This window comes from Eutrema salsugineum, unplaced genomic scaffold (genome assembly GCF_000478725.1).
Source record: "Eutrema salsugineum unplaced genomic scaffold, Eutsalg1_0 scaffold_5, whole genome shotgun sequence".
NCBI classification, from domain to species: Eukaryota; Viridiplantae; Streptophyta; class Magnoliopsida; order Brassicales; family Brassicaceae; genus Eutrema; species Eutrema salsugineum.
Genome location: NW_006256612.1, coordinates 1,272,393 through 1,295,380, shown reverse-complemented (window position 1 = coordinate 1,295,380; position 22,988 = coordinate 1,272,393). Strand labels below are relative to the sequence as shown.

General features: G+C 32.9%; 3 protein-coding genes and 1 long non-coding RNA gene across 5 annotated transcripts; 1 reads left to right on the top strand and 3 right to left on the bottom strand.

Moving 5' to 3' along the window:
• Window positions 1-2,271: 2,271 nt before the first annotated feature.
• On the top strand, window positions 2,272-5,213 carry LOC18991682 (probable serine/threonine-protein kinase At1g09600). The gene is made up of 7 exons (XM_006415000.2): window positions 2,272-3,061; window positions 3,156-3,440; window positions 3,539-3,856; window positions 3,948-4,175; window positions 4,260-4,360; window positions 4,447-4,768; window positions 4,856-5,213. Exons 1-7 carry the CDS (start codon window positions 2,624-2,626, stop codon window positions 5,033-5,035), a joined length of 1,872 nt encoding a protein of 623 aa, XP_006415063.1. The 5' UTR covers window positions 2,272-2,623; the 3' UTR covers window positions 5,036-5,213.
• Window positions 5,214-5,268: 55 nt separating this feature from the next.
• LOC18991681 (UPF0301 protein Cpha266_0885) lies at window positions 5,269-7,043 on the bottom strand. Its single transcript, XM_006414999.2, has 3 exons — window positions 6,714-7,043; window positions 6,188-6,315; window positions 5,269-6,069 (listed from the first exon to the last, which is right to left on the bottom strand). Exons 1-3 carry the CDS (start codon window positions 6,910-6,912, stop codon window positions 5,404-5,406), a joined length of 993 nt encoding a protein of 330 aa, XP_006415062.1. The 5' UTR covers window positions 6,913-7,043; the 3' UTR covers window positions 5,269-5,403.
• Window positions 7,044-14,939: 7,896 nt separating this feature from the next.
• Window positions 14,940-16,843, bottom strand: LOC18991680. Its single transcript, XM_024153166.1, has 7 exons — window positions 16,629-16,843; window positions 16,468-16,554; window positions 16,115-16,345; window positions 15,865-16,023; window positions 15,723-15,782; window positions 15,480-15,623; window positions 14,940-15,391 (listed from the first exon to the last, which is right to left on the bottom strand). Exons 1-7 carry the CDS (start codon window positions 16,797-16,799, stop codon window positions 15,008-15,010), a joined length of 1,236 nt encoding a protein of 411 aa, XP_024008934.1. The 5' UTR covers window positions 16,800-16,843; the 3' UTR covers window positions 14,940-15,007.
• A 3,893-nt stretch (window positions 16,844-20,736) lies between these two features.
• Window positions 20,737-21,783, bottom strand: LOC18991679. Of its 2 annotated transcripts, XR_002898064.1 has the most exons (4): window positions 21,661-21,764; window positions 21,405-21,580; window positions 21,247-21,270; window positions 20,737-21,142 (listed from the first exon to the last, which is right to left on the bottom strand). It is a non-coding gene; the product is annotated as an uncharacterized LOC18991679 (long non-coding RNA). The 2 variants fall into 2 exon arrangements; XR_002898063.1 differs by having other exon boundaries at window positions 21,405-21,783.
• Between the last annotated feature and the right edge of the window lie 1,205 nt (window positions 21,784-22,988).

The window sequence follows — 22,988 nt, the reverse complement described above, 5'->3', positions numbered from 1 at the left end:
TATTTTGTGACTTGGAACCGACAAAGCCAAATGATTTATTCACTAGAATCTTGTAATTTTTTTTTTTAATCTTGTAAGTTAATCTCGTAACAGATTACTAATTTGGTGTTTCACATATTTAACTTATTAGATTGTTCTCAAACTATTTCTAGCCTAATATCATCCACCTGTGAAACGCTCTCTTATAAGCTTCTGTTTGCGTGAAAGTTTCAAGATTCAATTTCTCAATTTTCGCGGCTATGAGTGTTATCTAAAACTCTTCGACCCCCTAGCCTATTTATACAACTTGCCTAAGATCCTAAACCGAGCATCTTCAAGCAATCTTCATTAAAGGCATAAATGGATCTTCCACGTTTAACATTTTCTGATCTAGTTAAATCGTATATTTGAACATTTTCAGAATTATCCATGTTGGCATATCTTTGGCCACGTCAGCTTCCGTGCCTTTGTCATGTCATCTGCCTCTTGGTGTATCTTTTGATCGCCCATGTCGCATCTCCCACCACCATTGTTTTCTTCGAGGTCAACAAGATTGTATTTCTCACAATTTCCACGCATCTATCTCATTGAGATGTATATAGAGCCGGTTCTGAGAATTTTCAGGTTAGAAACAGAAAAATGTTTTTAGCCCTTAATCAGTTATATAAAAAAAAAATGCAACTTACAAAAAAAAGACCAATGTTAAAAGATATTAAAAAATAATGGCAGCAATTTGAACTAACCACCCTTAAAGATAAATCATCAAGTAGTGAACCAGTTGGACTAACATATTTTTTGAGAAATTAGCCCCTAAATTTATTTTAACTTTACCAGTCCAAAGCACATGCTTCTACTCAGGCCAGGCTTCTTGACATATTTAACATGTCGTTCCAGGATCTCTTCGTGCAAACACATGTTGGCACATCCAGATGATCTTGGGAGTTGTTTCTTGGAGCCTGTTTTTGTGTAAGCTCTTAGGAGTGTTCATCCGGACATTAGGACGTGATGGAATCCTTTTCCGCGACTCTAGTAATGCCATTTGTTTTGTTAAGAGAAATATTAGCTCGACCAAAAAAACGTTAAAGTGTGTAGTCTTTCACGCAAATGAGCCTTTTTTTTTCCACACTTCATTGGAGTTCTTAGCGGAGAAACGTTCCAGCAATTAAGGACAAATGATTTTCAGCTGTTCTTTCCGTCGTTTTAGGCGTTGTCTTATTCGTCGGTTTGTTTGTCTTTTGGAAAATACAGATATAAGAGAATGCTCCTCCTTATTTGAAAAGTCTTTGTATGGGTGCAACCATTGGAGGAAAAAATCTTAGGAAAATTAGATGTAGAATCCCATCCTCATAGAAGTAACTCAGTACTCCGAAGAGTTGGTAATGACTTATCTGGCCTTGATCTTTTATCATAGACATGACAAGATGCTAAAGGGAACCTATCGTCTACCGAGTACCAACAAAAACCCAATAACATATAATCTTACCCTTCAAGTTATGCATGCATTATAGAATCGTTCCATAGAGCCAGTCCTAGAGACCAAAAGTTAAGCTAAGCAAATGAGGCTACGCTGTTTGTCTAATCTAATTCTTTTTTTTTTCAGAGTCTAATCTAATTCTTTAAGTACGTACATGCAACGCTATGTGATTCAGCCAAGGCTTACGGTCTTTTTCGGCTACGAGGTGAGGGTTTTCTAATTTTTTGCTCGACTGAATATTTGATATTATCTTAAAATTCAATCATACTTATATCGTAATAAACAAATGGTTTTGGAAACTAAGTAAAGTTTTTAACAAGTGCATTATGCGTTATGCCAACTGATTTGAAATAAAGGTCGAGGACTTCACCGATTGATTTTGATTTTAAGTGGAAACAAAATCCGGTTTCCTAAATAAGTTGTGTTTCATTAGAATCTCGATTTTGAATTTTACGCGGTTTAATTATTGGTAATATCATTTTTAATATAATAGTTTCCATTTGAGTTTTGCATTACCCTTCTAAGACATTTTCAAAATATTGTAAGAAGAATCGGATATTTGTTCTTAACGAAAAGCTTATAAAGATTCTGCAAGCTCAAGAACAAATACTACAATGTGATAAACATCCCAACTTCATGCAAACGGTTTTTTGGGACTATTTCTAAAGAAAGAGAAAGAGAGAGAACTATTCTTGTGAGTTGTCTTCTCCCAAGAATCAAGGGCCCTCCTGATTTTTCTCTAATACGAACCATATCTCGCCTCATTCTACTTTCCATCTCTCTATTCACAATCTTCTTTTTCCTTATTTTCCCCGGATTTTCCGTTTTCGTATGCAACGACGATTCTCTCTCTATCTTTCAGCAAGAAAAGAAAAAAATCCTAACTTTTTTGGATCGTCTGCGTTTAATTGTTTAACTTCTTCAGGAAATTCACAATCTTTCTGGGGTTTAGAAGAAACCCTTTTGGTTTCTGGCTGCAAAAACTTAGCTTTATCTCTATACTCATACATTTGGGTTTTATTCATCTCCCTGAATCTCTCCGGGTGATAGAACCTGAAGATTCCTGGGTTTGATGCTTAGGGATCAATCAGGATATATAAAGATTGGTTCTTTGTAAATGTCATGTTGTGTTAAATCATTATTGAGTGAACCAAAGGAAGATTTATCATTATGGGATGCATTTGCTCAAAAGGAGCAGCAGAAGAAGAAAACGACGTTGCTTTTCATCGTCAGAAAGGAAACGAGTATTGGAACAAATCTTCCTCAGTCCAATTGATTGCTCCTCTGCCTTCAAATAAAGACGATTTCTCGCATAAAGCCGTTGATGGAAGCTCTGGTGGTGGAAGAAGAGCGAGCGGTTTGATTGTTCCTATAGATGATAGCCATGATGGTAAAACAGTGATTGTAGAGAGACCTTCAAGGTCTCATCGAGGAAGAAGAGTCTCAGACAATGGCAAAGGAGGAGGATTGATTATTTCGAATGTTCCTCGTAGCGCAGAAGCAGAGCTTATTGCAGCTGGATGGCCGTACTGGTTAACCTCTGTTGCTGGTGAAGCCATTAAAGGTTGGGTTCCTCGTCGTGCAGATTCCTTTGAGAAGCTTGACAAAGTTAGTCTCTTTCAAAACGTTTTCATTTTGTCTGAAATCATACACTGGATTGGTTTTATAGTGAATTGTAATGATGTGAACATTGTGTTTGCAGATTGGACAAGGGACTTACAGCATTGTGTATAAGGCTCGGGATCTTGAGACGGGCCAAATAGTGGCGATGAAGAAGGTGAGGTTTGCTAATATGGATCCAGAAAGTGTGAGGTTCATGGCTAGAGAAATCAACATTTTGCGGAAACTCGACCATCCAAATGTTATGAAGCTCCAGTGTCTTGTCACTTCAAAGCTATCAGGTAGCTTGTACCTTGTGTTTGAGTACATGGAGCATGATCTTTCAGGTCTCGCTCTTAGGCCTGGTGTCAAATTTACGGAGCCAGAGGTACTTTTCAAAAGTTTCTACCTTCATCGAATCGCCTTGTTGTCTTCTCAGGCTAATCAAACTCACTATACTTGTGTTTGTGTTGCTTCTGTGTTTAGATCAAGTGTTTTATGAAACAATTACTTTGTGGACTTGAGCACTGTCATAGCCGTGGAATCTTGCACCGTGACATCAAAGGTTCGAATCTTTTGGTAAACAATGATGGAGTTCTCAAGATTGGAGATTTCGGTCTGGCGAGTTTTTACCATCCAAATCATGATCAGCCGCTGACTAGTCGTGTAGTCACCTTGTGGTACAGAGCACCTGAGCTTCTACTGGGATCCACAGAGTATGGACCGGCCATTGATCTCTGGAGCGTTGGTTGCATTCTAGCAGAACTCTTTGTAGGTAAACCAATCATGCCGGGAAGAACAGAGGTGAGTTTTAGATTCAGATTATAATCTTTCACTCCATACTGCTTGATCTCCTATAGTTCTATTGATTTCAACTGATTTTTATATCTTCAAGGTGGAGCAAATGCATAAGATCTTCAAGCTATGCGGTTCACCATCCGATGATTTCTGGGAAACGACAAAGTTTCCACAAGCTACAAGTTACAGACCGCAACATACTTATAAACGTGTCCTCCTAGAGACGTTCAAGAACTTACCATCTTCTTCTTTAGCTCTCCTTGACCAGCTTCTATCAGTAGAACCAGAGAGAAGATGCTCAGCTTCTTCGACTCTAATGAGTGAGGTAATGAGCACTCTTTTTCTTTTATTGACTTTCTTGATCAGCCACGTGAAGATTATACTGATCAATCTTCATTCATTTCTCTAGTTTTTTACAACGGAGCCACTCCCTTGTCACATATCAAGTTTGCCTAAGTATCCGCCAAGCAAGGAACTTGATGCCAAGAACCGGAACGAAGAAGCAAGAAGGTGAGTTATATGCAAGGAGAGCGCCTATTTTGCCACGAATGACGCAGGAGAGATCCTAAACAAGCTTTTTCTTTTTGAAATTTCAGGAAAAAATCTGAAGCTGTCAAGTGGCGTGGACACGAATCTGTGAGAAGAGGTTCAAGAGACTCCAAGGTAACACCGGAGTTCCTTGCTTCAGGGCATTCAAATGTCTCAATCAACACTCCGGTTGGGTTCAAGAAAGACAGAGGCAAGCCCTTTTCTGATAACAATTCAGCGATCCATACCCCAACATGGAATAAGAATGAAAGCTCTAGCAATGTAGGAGAGGTGAAGGCTAGCCGGTCAAACAACGTGCCTGGTACAATGGGAGATTACTTATCTAGCTCCTCACAAAAGGAAAACGTAGCTTCAAGACAACCCACAACGGTAACTTAATTGTTGATTCAACTCATTAACTCTTTCCCTCTTTTTTAACTATTGAATCCTGAGATGTTTCTTGATATGTTGTTTCAGACATACATGCGCAAGAAGAACAGAATGCACTATTCAGGTCCGTTGATGCCTCCCGGTGGTAACATTGAAGACATGATGAAAGAACATGAGAGAAGAATCCAAGAAGCTGTACGCAAGTCCCGCCTTGAGAAATCTGCAACAAAGAAGAACAAAGATATCTCAGTCAAGGCATGTGCTTAGTGAAGCATGAAACAAGAAAAAAACTGAGAACATGAACTAGACGATCTCATAACTCTGTTTATGTGGTCTTTGCACATGGGCAACCTCTGTTTCATGCTCTGCTCTCTCTTTCTCAGACATTTCCTTTGGTTAGGGGAAGCAAACAGATGTGTATAATTAGAACAACTGGTTTAGTAAGTGGAAGTCAATTTATAGATAGAAGTTTTTTTAGTCATTAACTTAAGAATACTGAGTTTCCAGATAGCAAATCTTATTAAAAACAGCATAAAACTATAGAAGTGCATTATTCTCAAATACAAGCCATCGAAGTAAGCTATACATTTGGCTTAATAGAGAAAATATATATAAGTTATAAAAGCCTTAGATAACTACATATCCAGCTTGGGTTTCCGGCTAAGCTCCGAGTATTGGCCGCCCATTAACTGCAAAATCTCCTCCCATAAGTTTTCTGATGAATCTCCACATATCAAATCCGAGCTGCACGCAGCAACATGCCAGTAATCAGATTCGATCTCTTCTCTGAGCTGATCTAGCTGCCAACCAGCGTAACCAACAAAGAATCTGAAGTCATGTGGCTTAATAATTCCCTTCTTTACAAGTACTGCAGCTTCATCCAATGTGTTTCGAGCACCAAAGTTAAGGCCAGGCATGACTTCTTCAAAACCGGGTATCTTGGTTTTATCGCCAGTCTTCAGCAGGAACATGCTTGCTTCAAGAGGCCCACCATAGTACAAGGGACATTCTGAAAACGTGGTAGCGAGCTCGGTTTTAGTTGGTTTCATGTGCTTGATGTTTTTGTGAAGTGGACGGTTGATGACAACTCCAAATGGCCCTTCTTGTGGGTGTTTGGTTCCTGCTCTAAGAAGAAGCACTACGGTTCTAGCAAATGTTCTATAACCGTCTAGCTTCTCCGTGGCGACTAGAACGCAGCCAGTCTCAGGAAAGGGAATCGGGTGTGCCCATTTCATGCCTCTTGGTTCAGATTCATGATGTGTTGTGGCTGGTTTGTGACCTTCAGCTTCTGCCTTTTCTTCCTGTGACATCGTTTATAAAGCGTAAACCCTATTGACTTTTATACATAACTTTCCCAAGAATGTGCTCATGTGGTAACAACGCAAAAACTTCATCTAGATATCAAAAACTTGGATTAACCTGCTCCTTCATAAACAAGTTTGCTCTGAACTCTCTCCAGTCCATATTTAGACCAAACGACTTTGGAGTCGCGGAATCACCTGACTTGTTGCCACTAGAAGGCTTGTTTTCTTGAGAAGCATCTCCACCTTCAAGAAAAAAAACGGCTTTACAGTTGTAAGAATCAGACAAGATAGAGGAAAGAGTAGACTCTCAAATCCTATTTCACCATTATGAAATTAAGATTACTTCTTGAAGCATCAACGATCCTCGCAAACATAACCAAGAAATGCTACTCACCACTTAAAACAATATATATAAAGCCTACAAGAATCTCATTAAAATAGCTCAGATGTGATCAAAGGACATAAATTTAGTAAAGCACAGAGCTCACTAGTGTCAAGAACAAAGCCTAACTCTTTGTCCTCAAAGATCCAGTCAAGACATCGATTTCTCTAGAAATACTAAATTCCCCAATTTTCACCGCATGCAAGTCATCAAATTAATCTATCAAAACTAAAGGATCGAACAAAATGCAATCTCTTACCAGAAGCAGAAGAATCGTCGTTACTCTTCTTCGAAGTAGCTCGAACAACCAAAGAACGATACCCAGATACAGAACTTTTACGCTTGAGAAACCTAATCTCCACGGCACCGAGTTTCCTAGAAAGCGATTTCTCAGGGATCGATGACAAGATAGGGTTTCGGATCGCAGTGTCCTTCACCTGAAGGGTCCATAGATCCATGGAGGAAATTGCTCGGTAAGTCCGATTAAAGAGTGAAGTGGAAAGTGTTTTAGTTTGATTCGAAAGGAAGCGATGATGAGAGGAAGTCGAGAAATGAAATCCAGAGAGGCTGAGGATTATCTGCGATTGATAGAAACAGATGCGAAGAAGACAAAGAAAAGAAGAAAAAGACAACGAAATTGGAAAAAAGGAATATGCTTTTTTAATTTATAACGAAATTCTTGGGTTTGATTGGTACAGATAATAACCACCAACGATTTTCGGATTATTGTTTTGGTTTGCCAAGGAATTGTTTTGTTTTGAAAGAAATTGTTTTGGTTTGTTATTTTTTTTATTCTTTTAGAAACAGTAATTTTAATTGATTGCAGCAGATTACAAAGCATGATTTAAGACCATACAATTTTTTTAAGAGATTACAGAAATATTTGTAAAGATTGGAGAATGAAAGCTTAAGCTAGATTTTATTCCAGTACTATTTTCTGCAGTTTAATATCAAGTGGCGAAAATATTACTAAGAGCATCTCCAATGTATTTTTCCATTTTTGTCTCTAGAATGGAGTAACTCCAAAATAGAGTTTAATTTCTATCCAATGTATTTCTTTATTTTCAACTCTAGAAAAAAAATTTAAAATATATTTTTTATTTTTTATTTTATAATTAATAAACTAATAATACATTTTAGTTATAAAAGTTACAAATGAATTCAATAGCAGAAACTGAGGCTATATTATGGACGGAAGCTCAAGGGACTGACCAAGATCTAGAGACACAAGACAATATGAATATTCTGGTGTCAATACCCAGTACATATGAGGGCTGGTGGTGTTATGTTGATGCCTCTTAGAAATCGACAAATTTATCATCGGGATTGGGATGGTACGATTTTCAAGACAGGGTTATGGATAAAATAATGGGAGAAAGAAATGCTAGACGGAGTCTCTCACCTCTGCATGCAGAGATGGAAGCTCTAATTTAGGCCATGCTTTGCACGATAGAGAATCAGAAGATAGAGGTTGCTTTTGCAACAGACTGTTTGGATTTGGTGAAGATTGTGTTTACACCCGTCGAATAGCCAGCTTTTGCTATACACTTGGAGGAATTTGTAAAGATCAAGGAGAGGTTTAGCTTCTTTTCACTATCACACATTCCACGCGCAAAGAATATGAAGGCAGATAAGCTAGCAAAAAGTGCTCGGATCTATCCTTGTGATATTATTTATATAAACTCGGTACTACCGGTTTGGTCTGTCAGACCGTTTTAGGTATCTAGGCTGTTGACAAAAAAAAAGTTACAAATGAACTCATTCATTTTTTATTTCCTTTGAAAACTTTCATAAATTATAATATTAGTTTAAAATTCAACCATTATAATATTAAAATAATATTACATAATATTGAAATAACAAAATAAAATAAATTTTAATTTAAATATCATTATTTAATATTATTTCTAATTCACTTAATACTATTATATTTTTTATTTTCTATCTTTAATTTTAAATTTATCTATCCTTTATTTTGAATTAAGTATATACAATATGAAAGACTAAATTATAAATAAAAAATATAGTTTTAAGAATTTATAAAAAATAAAGGACTAATTTGTAAATTAAAAAGTTCAACTGCAAAATGGAGTTGAAAATGGGATTATTCTATATTTGAAGTAAAAAATGGTATTCCCCTATTTTGGAGGTGAAAATGGAGTATGGTTGGAGATGTCCTAATCACAGTCACTTGTTTTTGTCACCACCACGGTTTGGTTTCCATGTCCTCTTGTTACGACCTGCCATTACATCTCCTTAGCTTTTTCCAATGGTTTAACAGGTCTTTCTCACACTATTTTTTTACCGAATGAGATCACGAAATATCTACATAACATTAAGAACAATTCTTATAAATCTGTTGTGTCTAATAATGAATCTAGTACGATTACAAAACAAAGTGACCATGATTTTTTCCGACTGGTCTTATATATACCGTCATTAAGAATAAACCTACCACAACAATACTAATCCACCATTATTGGAATAAATCTACCCTTACGACAGAAGGAGCCATTCAATCATTGATAGTTGATAACTGTGCTACCATAAAAATAAATCTATCGTGTGTAAGATTAATCTACCACTAGTTGTTGAAATAAATTTACCAAAAAATCAACCGTCTAGTCGTTAAATCCATTTACCGATAACAAATTTGCTATCAAAACAAATCAATATACCAAAAAAGTAAGAGAATATTGACTAGAATGATCTTACAAACAGGTCTGCTTGCTAAACTGATGCCTTATCCTTACATTCTTGCTGTACTAACCTTACCAGCATGAAAAAAAACAGTGTAACCCCTCACACTTAAAAACAGTTTTTTCAAATTTTTCTTTATTTTTTATTATATTTTTGTAAATCACAAATATACATATATATATATATCAAAAAATCGTAATAAATTTTTATACATTTTCGAATTCTGAATGTAAAAAAATTATTTTATTTTGCAAAATACAAAACCCTAAAAGCGACAGCGATTTCATCTCTTCTGAGGTCGACGACGAAGCTTATCCAGATTCTACGAGTTCTCCGGCAGTTCATTGTTTTCTGCTTCTTCTGTGCTTCTTATTGGTGTGTTCTGCATCTTCGGTAAGTTCCATCTGAATCGTCGTTTTGTTTTCTAGAAATCTTCATTCTGTTTTTTTTTTAATTCACGTTTCTTCACCGTCGTGGGTTGTGTCGGCGACGACACCACCCAAGAAGAGTAAAGAGAAGATGTCTAACCCTACTTTTCTTTTTGTGTTGCAGCAATCAGTCGTTCCTCGGTAATTTCGTCGAAGGATTTATAAACTGCCGTTCATAGGACCATTTTTACGTTGTTGTGTTGTTGCTGGTTCTTAGTTCTTTGTTTCCGTAGAGTGGTCGCATGGACGAACTCTTCTTGCAATTGTTGATGCAGGTTAAAATCAGTGGTAGGCTTATTTAACAAACGGTAGAGTTGTTTTAAAGTAAGAAGTGTGACATATGAATGGTAGTTTGTTTCACTTAGAATTGCACGTATAGTAGAGTTTAAACAATTAATAACATAAGTCTATTAAATAACAACACAAGTCTACCAAACATGAATTAAACATGGAAATCTAATAAGTAAGACAATCAACCAGGCCATTTTATAGCAAATCATAACTGAATTGAATATCATAACGGTGCTGATTCAATCCCAAATCTTCATAAACGATTTGTCAAAAATCATTGTTCCAATCAACAACTACTACTACTACTCGACATCTTTTCATCTTATCAACCAAGAACAGATACCAAATTTTTGCGAATTTTCATTTTCTACAAACTAAAAAAAATATCCACCATGAATGAAGAAACCATGGTAGAAGAAAGAGAGACAACATCAACAGAGGAAGTAAACCAAGGAAATCATCGACCAAAAGTAAAGGGGCGTCTATCCTAGATGTAGTTGATGCGGTGGTTGGAACAACAAAATTCGGTAATAACTACTGGACAAAAGCGTCATTTCATATCAATAAGTCTACCTTCAAGTGAAAGGAAATAAGTTTACCAAAATTTTATATGTTTACTAATTCTCAAAAAGTCTACCAATTTTCAAACAACTCTGTCAACATCATGCTCCAAAATGAAAAACAAATCTATTGTATAACCAAATAAACCTATTTTAAAAAAAATAAGTCTACCACCACCAAATATCTCTATTACATTGTCTAATAGATCTATCATACATCACATGTTCGAAAATGAAATTTTAAGTCTACCACTAAGAAACCAAATCTACTAAGCGATAACAAATTTACTCTAGGTTTTTAAATCTACCATGATCACAAATAAATCTATCACTAAGAAAATAAATTTCTTGTAGTAGATTTAAATTTTGCATAAATAAGTCTATTGTTAGTAAAACAAATCTACTTCAAAAGGTCAATAACTCTACCAATTTCGTCAACCAATCCCATTCAAAGTCAACTCTCCATCATTATATCTACCAAATCGAAATAAATATACTTTACGTGACAAAAAATCTATCAACAAAAATATTATATCTACCAACAAAATCAAGTCTACCTTCACGTTGAATATAAGTTTACCAACAAAAAACTACCAACGTTTTACAAATCTATCAACATTTACACAAATCTATCAACGGATAATATATCTACCCTCAAACATTTAAGTCTATCAACAAAAATATCTCTACCATTAACGATGGTAGACTTATTTATTAGCGTGCTATTTTTACTGCTGACGTGGAAATTTAATAATAATGGCATTCTCGTAAATGTTTTTTTGTCACCAAAGCTTATTGAGGGTAAAATTGGGGTTTTTCAAAAAAGAAGGTTGTTTTGCTAATTTCGAGATTGTAAGATTATTCTCCAAATTACCAAATTTTTTAAGGTCCTTTAAGCAATCCTCCCAAAAAAGTAATCATAAATTGATTGGTGATTGAGTTATCTTTGCATAAGTTTGAGTTATGAGTTTAATGCATAGATACATCAAAAATGTTACCAATCATAAATTAGTTTGGATTTTTTTGAGTTTGTATTTGAGTTAGAATGTGTTATGGTTGAGTTATAATTTTGAATTACATTTGTTAAATTGATAACTCAAAAGTTAACTCAACATCAATGGATTTCTCATGTATTAGAGGTTGAGTTAGAATTTTTTTCGATGTATCCCACGTTCATATCTTTCTGCATTGTATTTTTTTGCTGAAAAAAATAATTACAAAAAATTCTTAATAAAACATAACACAATATTAAACATTTTTTTCCATTTTAAATGACATAACAATACACTAGTACAACACAACATAAAAAAATACCAAATCTTCATGTATTTTTTCAAATAGTCAATGTTGACAAGATTTTTTGTGTATATGGACTTCTTGTGTAAATATGTTTTAGAATGTAGTAGTTAGGTTTTTTTTAAATATTTCTAACAAATTTTTTTAATATAATACATTTGAAGTTGGTATTAATTTTTAATCTATTTTATCAATAATATTTTTAATAAATATAATCATTATTAATATATAATAAAATTTTGAATTTATTTAAATAACATGTACAACAATTTATACCACAGAAATGTTACCTGTAACTTGTTTTAACAAAAAGTAACTCATATTTTTACAGCAAACTCACTGCATAAATCTACTGTTTATACTACATAATTTTTACTGCAAATTACATCAAATTACAACATCGACCGTAACTCAACTGCAAAATCACATGTTACCAATCCAATGTATCTACCGCTCGCAAACTTTTTTAGCAAGTCTCAAAAATATGTTTACCATAATAAGTTTATCAAATCACAACAAATTTATCGTCAATCAAACAAATCTACGATCAGAATAACAACAAACACATTTGCCATAAAAGACAGTAGATTTTTGTATGTTACATTTTCTGTAAATATTATACTAATAAAATAAAGTTGAAGCTATATGCTTCTAAAAGTATCCACATAGGATTTAAAAAGCTAATTTTATTGGTCCACATCAGCATTCAAAATGAAAGAAAATTTCCAATTTTTAATATTATTGTTGAATAAGAAAATTAAGAAAGTTCACAAATTCTAATATTATTGCTGAATAAAAATTCTGTATAATTTTTTTTATTGGCCCACCTCAACATTGAAAATTAAAAAAAGAATCTAATTTAATTATTGTTTTAAAAATTATTAAAAATAAATAAATATTAAAAACTAAATAAATAATATTAACATAAGAAATTTTAAATTTAAATTAGATGTATATACACATATTTAGAAACTCTTACAGTAGCATCCAAATTTTTGTCACATAACTATAATAATTTTTAAGTTTTTTCTATGTGTTCAACCATTTTAAATAAAAAAAATAGAGTCAGATTTTATTTAAGAATGAGTCATTAAAAAGAGACTGTAAAATCTCCAAATCTTGGCCACCGAATTTGAAAAAAATGATAAATTTCAAATAATCCGAAAAATATGTCAAGTGATTGATATGCGACACTTTTGAAAAACAAAGCACTGAAAATAGAGAAAATGTTCATTCATTAAGACGAAAGAGACTGAGGTACTCTAAGAAGATTTTTGAAATAACATGACATCTGATGGGGTTTTAACAATCCAACCTGAATCACAAAGATAACAATTAGCTGACTAAGCAGTATTAGAATACATTTGATAAGCCTAAAAACAAGGAAGAGAGATCAAAATCATTTGCCGCAATGGCTTTGTGTGGGATCTTCCAGCTTTGATTTATAAATCTATTACTAATAAAAGTTAAAGCTACATGCCGCTAAAATGCCCACATATAATTTAAAAGATTAATTTATTTATCATCATCAATATTTAAAATAAAAAATTTCTTAAATTTTAAATTTAATTGTTTTTAATTGTTTTCAAAAACACATCTATAATTGGAATAAAAGTGAAAAATAATTTAAAAAATTATCTTGATTTATGGAAGTGAATGTATAATATTTTATCACCATATCAATAATATGTTTAAAAAGTAGCATTTGATTAATTTGTAAAAAAAAAATTAGTTTGGGTATATTAACTTAAAAGTGTTTGATAAAATAATACGTTTTTGAAATATAACATATTGTATATAGATTTAAAACAAAACCGTTAAAACTTCACAATTTACATAAAAATTGTTATATTAACTTCATAATATTTTTAATATATTGTTAAAATACTAATATATAAAATTTATATCTTAATAAATATAATTAATTGCATATAAATTTTATCAACAAACTACCCACGCGTAGCGTGGATGCAAAATCTAGTCATATATATGAAAGTAGGTGACCTCTCTCTATGGCTTGTCATATCAGCAATTGAGAAATTGACACCTGTTATTTTACATAATTATTAAATCATAAATTTTAAAATAAAAAACAATTAAAAACTAATTAATACCACTAATTATAACATAACATAACTTTTCTTTTTAATATTTATCCATATGTATTTATGTTCATAACTATTAAGTTACATTAAAATTAAGGCTTTTCATATTTCTAATAAAAATAAATAAACAACATTTTTAACCTTTTGGTATTCATCTAAAACTTTTTAATATTTTTTGTACTAACTTGATATTTTTCTTTCCGGCTTATCCTCATTATAAACAATTTCTTGAAACTTGTTCTATGAAACAATGTAAAAATGTAGTGTTCTCTTCATTCAAAGATTTTGTAGTTTTTATGGGTCAAATATGATATTATTATAGGTGCATTTCATTGTGAAACATGAAATATGAGGTGATTCTTGCAGAATCATGGTAATTGTGCATATCATAAATATGATAACATTAAAAATCAGAGGTAATTATATGTTTCTAAGCAATTCAACCCTCAAAAATGTGGTTTTTATCTATGTCTTTTTTTCTCATATCATGTTTATGATTTCTAGAATAATAGAATAATTTTCCTACTTACCCTACTTCTAATTTTAAAAAAAAAATATTTGTTTTATAAAAATTTTGTTTTTAAAAAAACTAATACCAAACAATTAAGCAAATTATCATATTCTTATAATTAACTACGTATATATATATATATATATATCTCAAACAAAACCTGTATTTATGCGTGGGGACAAGCCTAGTAAAAGCAAATTTTGCCTACAAATGATAGTTTGTAATTACGTTTTCAGTAACAAATGCTAAAATTATAATATCAATACGCTAGGTTTGTCGAGTAATTTTGAAAGATTTGAGTCCATTTAATTAAAAAATGCACTATCCAATGTTACAAGAGTTATTCACCCCATAAATATTCTATCAGAAGCTTTAACAGTAGAGTCCACAATATTCCTGGTTACCTAATCATTTTGTCGGTATTAGAAAATAGAAAGGATGATATTAGTTTGATTATTATAACAGTTTGACTGTGACATTTTACACTTTGGCTATAGTTTCATTATTTGCAGCCTCAGAAGTCAGAAACATTATGTTATTGCCGAAGGTTATGAAGATCATATGCTCTCAATGTATGTAAAACGGGTAAAAGAATCATAATTATCATGAAACTTGATTATTCATACAAGCATATATATAAGTCATCTTGTTCAGATCATACATCATTCCCCTATGCATCCTGCAGGACCTCCATAGTAAAGAGCTCTTCGCCATATATCTTTATCCTCCTCATGAATATACATGGCTTTGTAACACTTTGAACTGGTCTCGCGTGCCTTCAGACTGTCGATTTCTGGATCCAAAACATTTCCCAAATGATCTATGATTTTGATACTGTTCACATAAGCTACTTTACTTAAGCCCTCACTAGGCCAATTCCCACTTCCCATAACTGGAGTCTTCTCTGTCACTGGACTGTACACTTGACCTCCCCAAGATGCATAATTTGCTCTGTTAGCAAATCCCCTGGCCATGAACAATGACGCTGGCCAGTATCCAACGTTCTCTTCATGATACGAAAACCACCAATCTCCCTTGACACGATCCTAGTCTCGATTTTAAGAAGATGAATATTCAAATGACTTGATGAGAAGTAAACAAACATGAGTAAAGATAAGAGTATCTGGAGTTTACCTGATACAAGCTTAAGCTTATATCATATTGTGTACCATTATAGACGGAAATTGGTTGAAGAAGTGCACCAAGTGGTATAGTCTTGCTGACTTGCACAAATCCAGGACATGTTATGTCGTAGCAGCCTGACATGCTTCCTTCAATCTGTTGCGCAATAAACAACAAGGCATACACATATATAGCATTTAAGACCAAAGTTTAAAAACATTAGCGCAATGCTTTTACAGGTAACTCAAAACTTACACTCCAGTAGGTGTACAAGCGAACATGATCTTCCGACAATTGGTATAGGGATGGATTCACCTGTTTCATATAAAATGCAAATTTTTCTTAACTTCGAAATCATGTGACTTGCTAGTATTAAAGGAACAAGAAACGGACTTACCATCCACCCAACAAAAATGCTGGCGAATTGTTCTTTAGGCCCTCCGGCTACTGCCATAAATGCAAGACTGATTTGATCTTGCGAGACTTGTGGATCCCATAGGTTAAGATGTCCTTTTACTCCAGAAAAACTGCTAGGTCCATAGTTAACCGTTGCAACCTAATATCCATAGAAGATAGAACAAAGAAACTAAGAAAAATAAAGTAGAGAAATGGTGGTTGGTACGTACTCTCAGACCAAGGGCTCTTACATAAAACTGTCCAGTTGAATCATTGTTATTTCTATCTGTAATAAAATGTCTTGGGCCATCGAATCCCATCGATTTCAAACGTTTTGCATGCATAAGATCTTGCATAGTAGTCCTTTTTACAATAACTGTTCCTTCTGGACAATTTATTCCCTCTTGAAGAAGCTGCAAGGGATCCACTTTCCTTGAAATTTTGTTGCTCGTGATCCACTCAGGTACACTTGTTGGTTTCAGCTGCATATACGGCAATACGTAACAAAGTCAGTCATTCTCTAAAGAGCTTCATCTTTGATACAAAAAAAAAAAAAAAAAAAAAAACAGAAGAGGAAGAAAAAACTCTGTAGAAAGTAGAAAACCTGAACAGATTGGTTTTTGAGGAGATGATGATCAAAGGCTAGCTGTTTGTGAATGTCGATACAATCCAATATATCACCCTGTTGTGTCTGTTGAAAAGCAAAAATGATAGATATGATTCATAATGTAAGCATCTAAGAGAAATGCAGGCTATTAGGCCAACCTTGAAACTCTTGATTGCAGGTTCGTTGATAGCTTTGAGTTGCCTTTCCAGTTCTTTCTTCTGTTCTCCTGATGGTATTACTCGTCTTCGACGTCCCTGAGCTGCTTCAGGGACTAAAATAAGAGCAATTGTTAAGAGAATCAGTAACACAAAGTTGTTGAAGGAAGCCATTAATATTCAAAAACTTGCTCTTATCCTTCTTCACCTCTTCACCTAAGCAAAACAAAAAAGGTATGCACAAAAGTCTATTTATAATGTTCTTATTGTTGTCACTCATAGTTAATAAAAATGTATATTAAATAAAAAAACCCAAGTTAAGTAAAATAATTAAAAAAATAGTAAATACACTCGGCTTTTGTCCAAAAATATATATACTAAAGATTGATCATATTTAAAATTTGAGAATATGTTTTCATATGACTTAATGGAACTAAATATTATTTGTTATAGTCCAAATCAATTTACGTTACTGTATTTGTATAATTTCAAAGGGAAAATAAAACGTTATTTGTTGTTTTTTTTTTGCTAAAAAAAAATTATTAGTTGTTAAGAGATAAATAGTAGGAAAAGTATGAGAGAGTTACAGTTCTTATAAGAACTTTAGAAACACTTTGGCCATAGTTTTTGAGGACCAAAGTGTAGAATGTCATAGTTTTTCATTATTTCCAACCTCAGAAATTAAGATAAGTTGTTGCTGAAAAAGTTCAGAGGATCATCATATGTTCCATGAATGTAAAACAGGTAAAAATTTATGAAGCTTGATTATTCACAGAAGCTCTTATTAGAGGAGTTGTGAACTTGTGATGTCCTAGAGTGAGTAGAGTTTCTGAAGATGCTTGGTAAGAGTATTTTATAACTCTTCATGACATAGAAATAATTTCTCTTTGCATCCTGCAGGAATTCCATAAAAAACAGCTCTCCAAAGATCATAGCTATCATGGCTAATGGGTACATCTTAGTCAGATGCCCTTGGCTTTTTAATTGAATGAAATCACTAGAATCTGAGTGTATTAATTAAGTTTATTGCTTTTAATAATTAATACCTCTGAACTTTAAATCTGCATATTAATACGTCGACTAAAGCTTATTTAAGCAAAAAAAGTTAAAAAGGGAAAGCATAAATTAAGAAAAAAATATAGGGATTTTTTTGTGTGGTTTCTGCCGGATGACCAGAGGTTTTTATAACTCTGTTGTCCGTTCAGTCTAGTTGCCTAGTTGGTTTCTTTTGCTATTTTCTTATAATTATTTTTCTTTATTTGCTTTGTTTAGTTTTTTCCGATTCATTCTAGATTAAGTTTTTAATCGTCTTTTCGTAAATTTTTTAACAGGTTTACGAAAATAAACTTCTGGTTCAGTTGTGTCGTTCAAATGGCCATTTAGAAGCGGGTGATGACAACAGTTCTTCTTTAATTTAATTACTGATGGTTATCCACTTGCTCTGATCGATGTATTTTGCGTCGCAAACCACAATCATTCTCCAAAGACGATTTAAAATACTCATAACCGGAAGAAGTGTTGACTCATAAATAATTGATTGTTTGGAACGGTAACTTCAATGACTCTGTAGCAAGAAAAAGAGCCTTGTACCATCTAGATGGCTCCAAATGGAATAATATAATGAATGTGACAGCCATGTTAATTTAGTCTGATACGTAAATAGATGTTTTTGGATTTCAATGAAGATAATCTCAGGAGATTTAACCATATCAAAAATAAAGTAGTGAGAGTTTCAGATTTAACTTTAAAATTAAAATTAAACACCAAAATAACCTTTTTTTTTTCTTTTTCCAACTTTTGCCATTTTGTCACAATTCTATCTTTCTCACTCGAAATATTAACAAAAATATCATTATAAACCCATTATTTTGATTTTTTTAAATATTGGCTAAAGTCTCCTTAGACCTCCTAAAACATTTTTTATTACAATAATGTCATCTTCTTCAATACCTTCAACCACCATGAACAACCCCAAAAATAGAATAAATGATTCTCAACCAATTTTAAAGTTGTAATAAGTTAATATGAAAGCTCATACACTCATAACCTTCCATATTATTTCCTAATTTCTTCTCTAAAACTTCTGGGCTAAGTTACAATGTCAAAAGTTATGCATTTTTGGTGATTTCAGCTTAATCAAGACCTGTGTTGTTTTTTTGGGGTCAAATTCAGAGTTTTGTGTGCATGAGAGACCTAAAAACAAACTCAAAACTGATATAGGTAATGATACACTTCAATTTTGGTAATATCTATATTTGAAGTCTACTAGCAACATAAGGTTATTTTTGCAATTGACTTTTTAAAAGTAGACTTCATTAAATTTTACGAGAAGTCTACTCGATATCCTTTGAAAACAAAAGAAAAACTTAGTAGACTTCGCTTGAAGGCTTAAGAAGTCTACGAAAGAAAATAGGTTATTTTTGTAGTTGACCATATTTTGACTTTTTAATATAGACTTCCGTATGAAGTCTACTGTTTACGTCTACATAAGAAGTCTACATTAAAGTTACTTTTGTAGTTTGACCAAAAACGTATAGGTCATTTTAGTGTTTGACTACAGTTTTAAAATAAAAATAAAAATAAAAAAATTCCGAAAAACTTCAGTAGACTTCCCAAAGAAATCTAAAACCTGTACTTATATTTTTTGGTCAAACTTAGAAGGAAACTTTTTTTTAGTAGACTTCACAGTGAAGTCTACTCAAAAAATTCAATTGTGAAGTCTACTCAAAAAATTCAATTGCAAAAATAACATATTTTTTCCGTAGACTTCTATTGAAAAAGTAGACTTCAAAAGTCGACTGTCAGAGAAGTCTACTCTTGCATGAAGTCTACAATAGAAAATTACTTTGTTAGTCAATGGCTCGGTCAAATGCTAAAGTAACCTTTTTGACCGGAAGTCTACTTCTGAAGTCTACTGAAGGAAAAGTCAATGAATTAGTCAATTGCAAAAATAACATGTTTTTAAGTAGATTTCTTTAATAGACTTCACTATGAAAAAAGTAGACTTCTCCTTCAGTATACGTTTGAAGTCTGTATTAGAAGTCTACTTATTGTATTTATTTTAAAAACGTTTTTTGCACATTTATAAAGTATTTTTTCATTTTTTGGTTTTGAAATGTTTGTTAGCAAGTGATTGAATTATTCAATGGTTTTCATTTCATTTAAGTCGATATTTTTTGCGGAATCAGATTTTTTTATTTTTAAGCTAATTAGCTTATCAAAGTAGACTTCTCCAGCAGTCTACGGTTGAAGTCTGCACACGAAGTCTCCTTGGTATCATTTTTTAAAAAACAAAATTACAGAATACATATAATATTTTTTTTTGTATTTTTTGGTTTTGGAATGTGTGTTACCAACTAGTTTAACTACTCACAATGAGTTTCATTTGTTTTAAGTCAATATTTATTGTGAAATCAAATTTCTTGATTTAATAGCTAGTTAGCTTGGAAGAGTATACTTCATCTATAGTCTACGGATGAAGTCTACACAATAAGTCTCCTATATAGAAAATTTGTTACTTACATTTTTGCAATAATGTAGTTTGTAATTATTTTTTCGCTAATATGGTTTTTCTGTGTTTTATTACGGAAAATATTAACTCCATAAATTTTTTTTTCATAAATTCTAAAAAATTGTAAAGTTAGACATTTATATTTATAAGTTCTCTTAGTAACACCAACCATATTCTTCTGTTTTTTTTTTCTTTGGATTTGGCATACTTTGTGACATTGAATTAAAATGTAAAACCCATGTTTTTGTACATTGCTCCTTCAAGCTCTGTTTGTTCCTAAAACAGTGAAAGCATAGTGCCAATATCTTTGCAAGTATATATAAGTCTTTGTCATTAGCACACGACTACATACAGTATTCATCTCTCATTAAAAAGTTGATACGCTACATCATTGCCACTACAAGTTGCTCGCCGTGATTAGTGGAAACAGAGACCGTGATTATATAGCTCGCTGTCATAAGTTGAACTTGCGATGATTTGTTTTTTGTTTGTTGCAATTCAGACTATTCAGTGATGATATTGTAACGATTTCACAAATTTTCCCAAATTTGCTGGACCGGTGCTATTTCACTGCTAATACTTGTAATGAAGATTATCAAATGTGCTAAACATCAGACAAAATTCTTATTCAGAATGTTAGTACCATAATTACCAGATTTGAAACGACATAAAGATGGGCCTTGCATCTTTAGGGTCATTTTGATTCCTTCAAAATGCACTATGTTCACTTGTTCTAAAGGAGGGGAAACTAGAATTCAAGAAAAGTAAAAACACCATCACACATAAGAGTTACAAATTGACAAGAAACCATAAAAAAATAGACAGCATGGTGATGGCTGTGGCAAGCAGCAGTGGCATGAAGAACACTTGTCCGTGAACAGCCCCACCGTAATAAGGCTCTATCATAATCGGAAATCTGCAGGTCCCTGTTGATGGATCCGTCTTAGTCTGATAGTAACTTGCATGCTGTATCTAGCTGGTCGTTTATCTGATAGTAACTTGCACCCTGTTTTAATAAAAATTACAAAAGACCAGATTTATCAGAATCTACTTGTTTGAAGCTGCAATTCACATGCCTAATGAGACAGAAAAATCTGTAAGAAAACCCACCATTTGCTGCAGAAGATTTTGCACCTGCGGATAAGAGTTGAAGGATTTAGTGACTAAACAAAGTGATATTTGCTCAAAGTCAGAAGCATACCCAAATCCGGATCTTCAGTAATTTGCTATAAAATATGGAAAACCAGAGGTAGATATAGAAATCGTACCATATGAGGCTTGAATTCCTTCATCTTCTGCAGTGTTTTTTCAGCTCCGCGTTAAGCTTCTCCTACTCAACATCCCTCGTCTCGAGTTCCTTTTCCTTCTTCATCAAGATCTCGTCCTTCTCCTTCAGCAGATCCTCCGTTTTCTCCTTCTATATCTTCATCTTCTCCTACATTGCCTGCATCTTCATCAGATGGTGCGAAATTCATGAATCGAACAACAAAGATACCAAAGCGAGAAGAAACAGCCACATCTTACCTTGACAAGAAGATTCGCAGGAGCCGGTGGAGGTTAACGGCGAGAGGCGGCAATGGTTAGTGGCAAGGGAGGCGAGAGAGAGAGGAGCAGCGCCATTTTAGAATGAGGATAAAATTAGGGTTATTTTTATTATATAATGGGATAAAATTTTCTGGTTAAATTGTTATTTTTGGTTTAATTTTCGGTTAAAATAATTTATTCGGTTTAGCAGACTTCAATACAGAAGTATACAAATTTTAAAACCTAAATAATAGATTTTCTTCTTCTTAATTTTAAAACATAAATTTCTATTTATCAATATGAAAAAATAATTTATATATATTTGGATTACAATTAGGGAATTTATAAATGTAATTTTGATACCAAAATAATTTTTTCTAAATTTTAAAATTAAATTTCCTGATTTAATTACTTAGTAAACTTTATTTCGATATCTCTTTTTAGTAGACTTCGTCAGGGTGTAAACGGTAATTATGACATCCGTTTTTTGTTTAGTCATACAAGATTAAATGGTCTTTCAATACTTTTTAAGTTATTTTTGCCAAATGTTTTTTCAAGAGTATACTTTTGTATTCAAAGTTAAGTTTTAGGTTATTTTTAGCAAAAATCCCAATAAAATATTAGAGCAATTCATCTGAAGATTTTTAAAACATACACATATATAAAGAACAAAATGCAAACTTGTGTGTTCTTGTGTTGTTATTTACTTTGGACCCTTTGGTATTTTGATTCTTTTTAATAACCTATTAATCAGCATTAAAAAAACTCTGCGAATTGAATTATTCCTAATTAAACACCCACCCAAACATTCTTGTACCTGTGTTAAATCTCACAAAAGAAGCTTTAGATCAGGACATCCGTTTTTGTTTTGTAGCTTTAGCTGAAAAATAAGAAGAAACTTAATCAGAAGAGATCTTAAACTGTTAAACACATGTTAACTAGAATGTACAACCCCCTGGTCCTCCGTACAAGATAGTGTTGTACCAAAATTCAGGAAACTTATATGATTTCATTTTTGGAATAGAACATGTTACATGCAGACAACATTGCAGGAGTAGTATGTAGCTGAAGAATACACCTTTTTTTAGTCTGCAGTAAAAGCCAGGATCATTCCTAGTTACAATAACAAAACGGTGGAGGAACGACTAATGATGATGAATTGTCCCAAGTCTTAAATCTTAATTGACCTCACCGCCTCATTATCTTTCTTCCTTGAAAGTTATTAATTACTAGGCAATCCATTTTCATTCGGTTCCCTTTAGAACAATAATTTCTTGGTTTCTAATATGAAGACAGAACTAAAAAAATTTATTGTCGAGTTGTTATTT

Bases quoted from the DNA above. Each gene is read 5' to 3' on its own strand.
- LOC18991682 (XM_006415000.2), top strand. From the start codon at position 2,624: ATGGGATGCATTTGCTCAAAAGGAGCAGCAGAAGAAGAAAACGACGTT. The intron at 3,062-3,155 runs GTTAGTCTCTTT...TTGTGTTTGCAG, and splicing joins CCTTTGAGAAGCTTGACAAA to ATTGGACAAGGGACTTACAG. The intron at 3,441-3,538 runs GTACTTTTCAAA...TTCTGTGTTTAG, and splicing joins TCAAATTTACGGAGCCAGAG to ATCAAGTGTTTTATGAAACA.
- LOC18991681 (XM_006414999.2), bottom strand. From the start codon at position 6,912: ATGGATCTATGGACCCTTCAGGTGAAGGACACTGCGATCCGAAACCCT. The intron at 6,316-6,713 runs GTAAGAGATTGC...TTTTTCTTGAAG, and splicing joins CGACGATTCTTCTGCTTCTG to GTGGAGATGCTTCTCAAGAA. The intron at 6,070-6,187 runs GTTAATCCAAGT...ACGATGTCACAG, and splicing joins ACTTGTTTATGAAGGAGCAG to GAAGAAAAGGCAGAAGCTGA.
- LOC18991680 (XM_024153166.1), bottom strand. From the start codon at position 16,799: ATGGCTTCCTTCAACAACTTTGTGTTACTGATTCTCTTAACAATTGCT. The intron at 16,555-16,628 runs GTTGGCCTAATA...GCTTTTCAACAG, and splicing joins CTGCAATCAAGAGTTTCAAG to ACACAACAGGGTGATATATT. The intron at 15,392-15,479 runs GTAAACTCCAGA...AATCGAGACTAG, and splicing joins TAAGCTTAAGCTTGTATCAG to GATCGTGTCAAGGGAGATTG.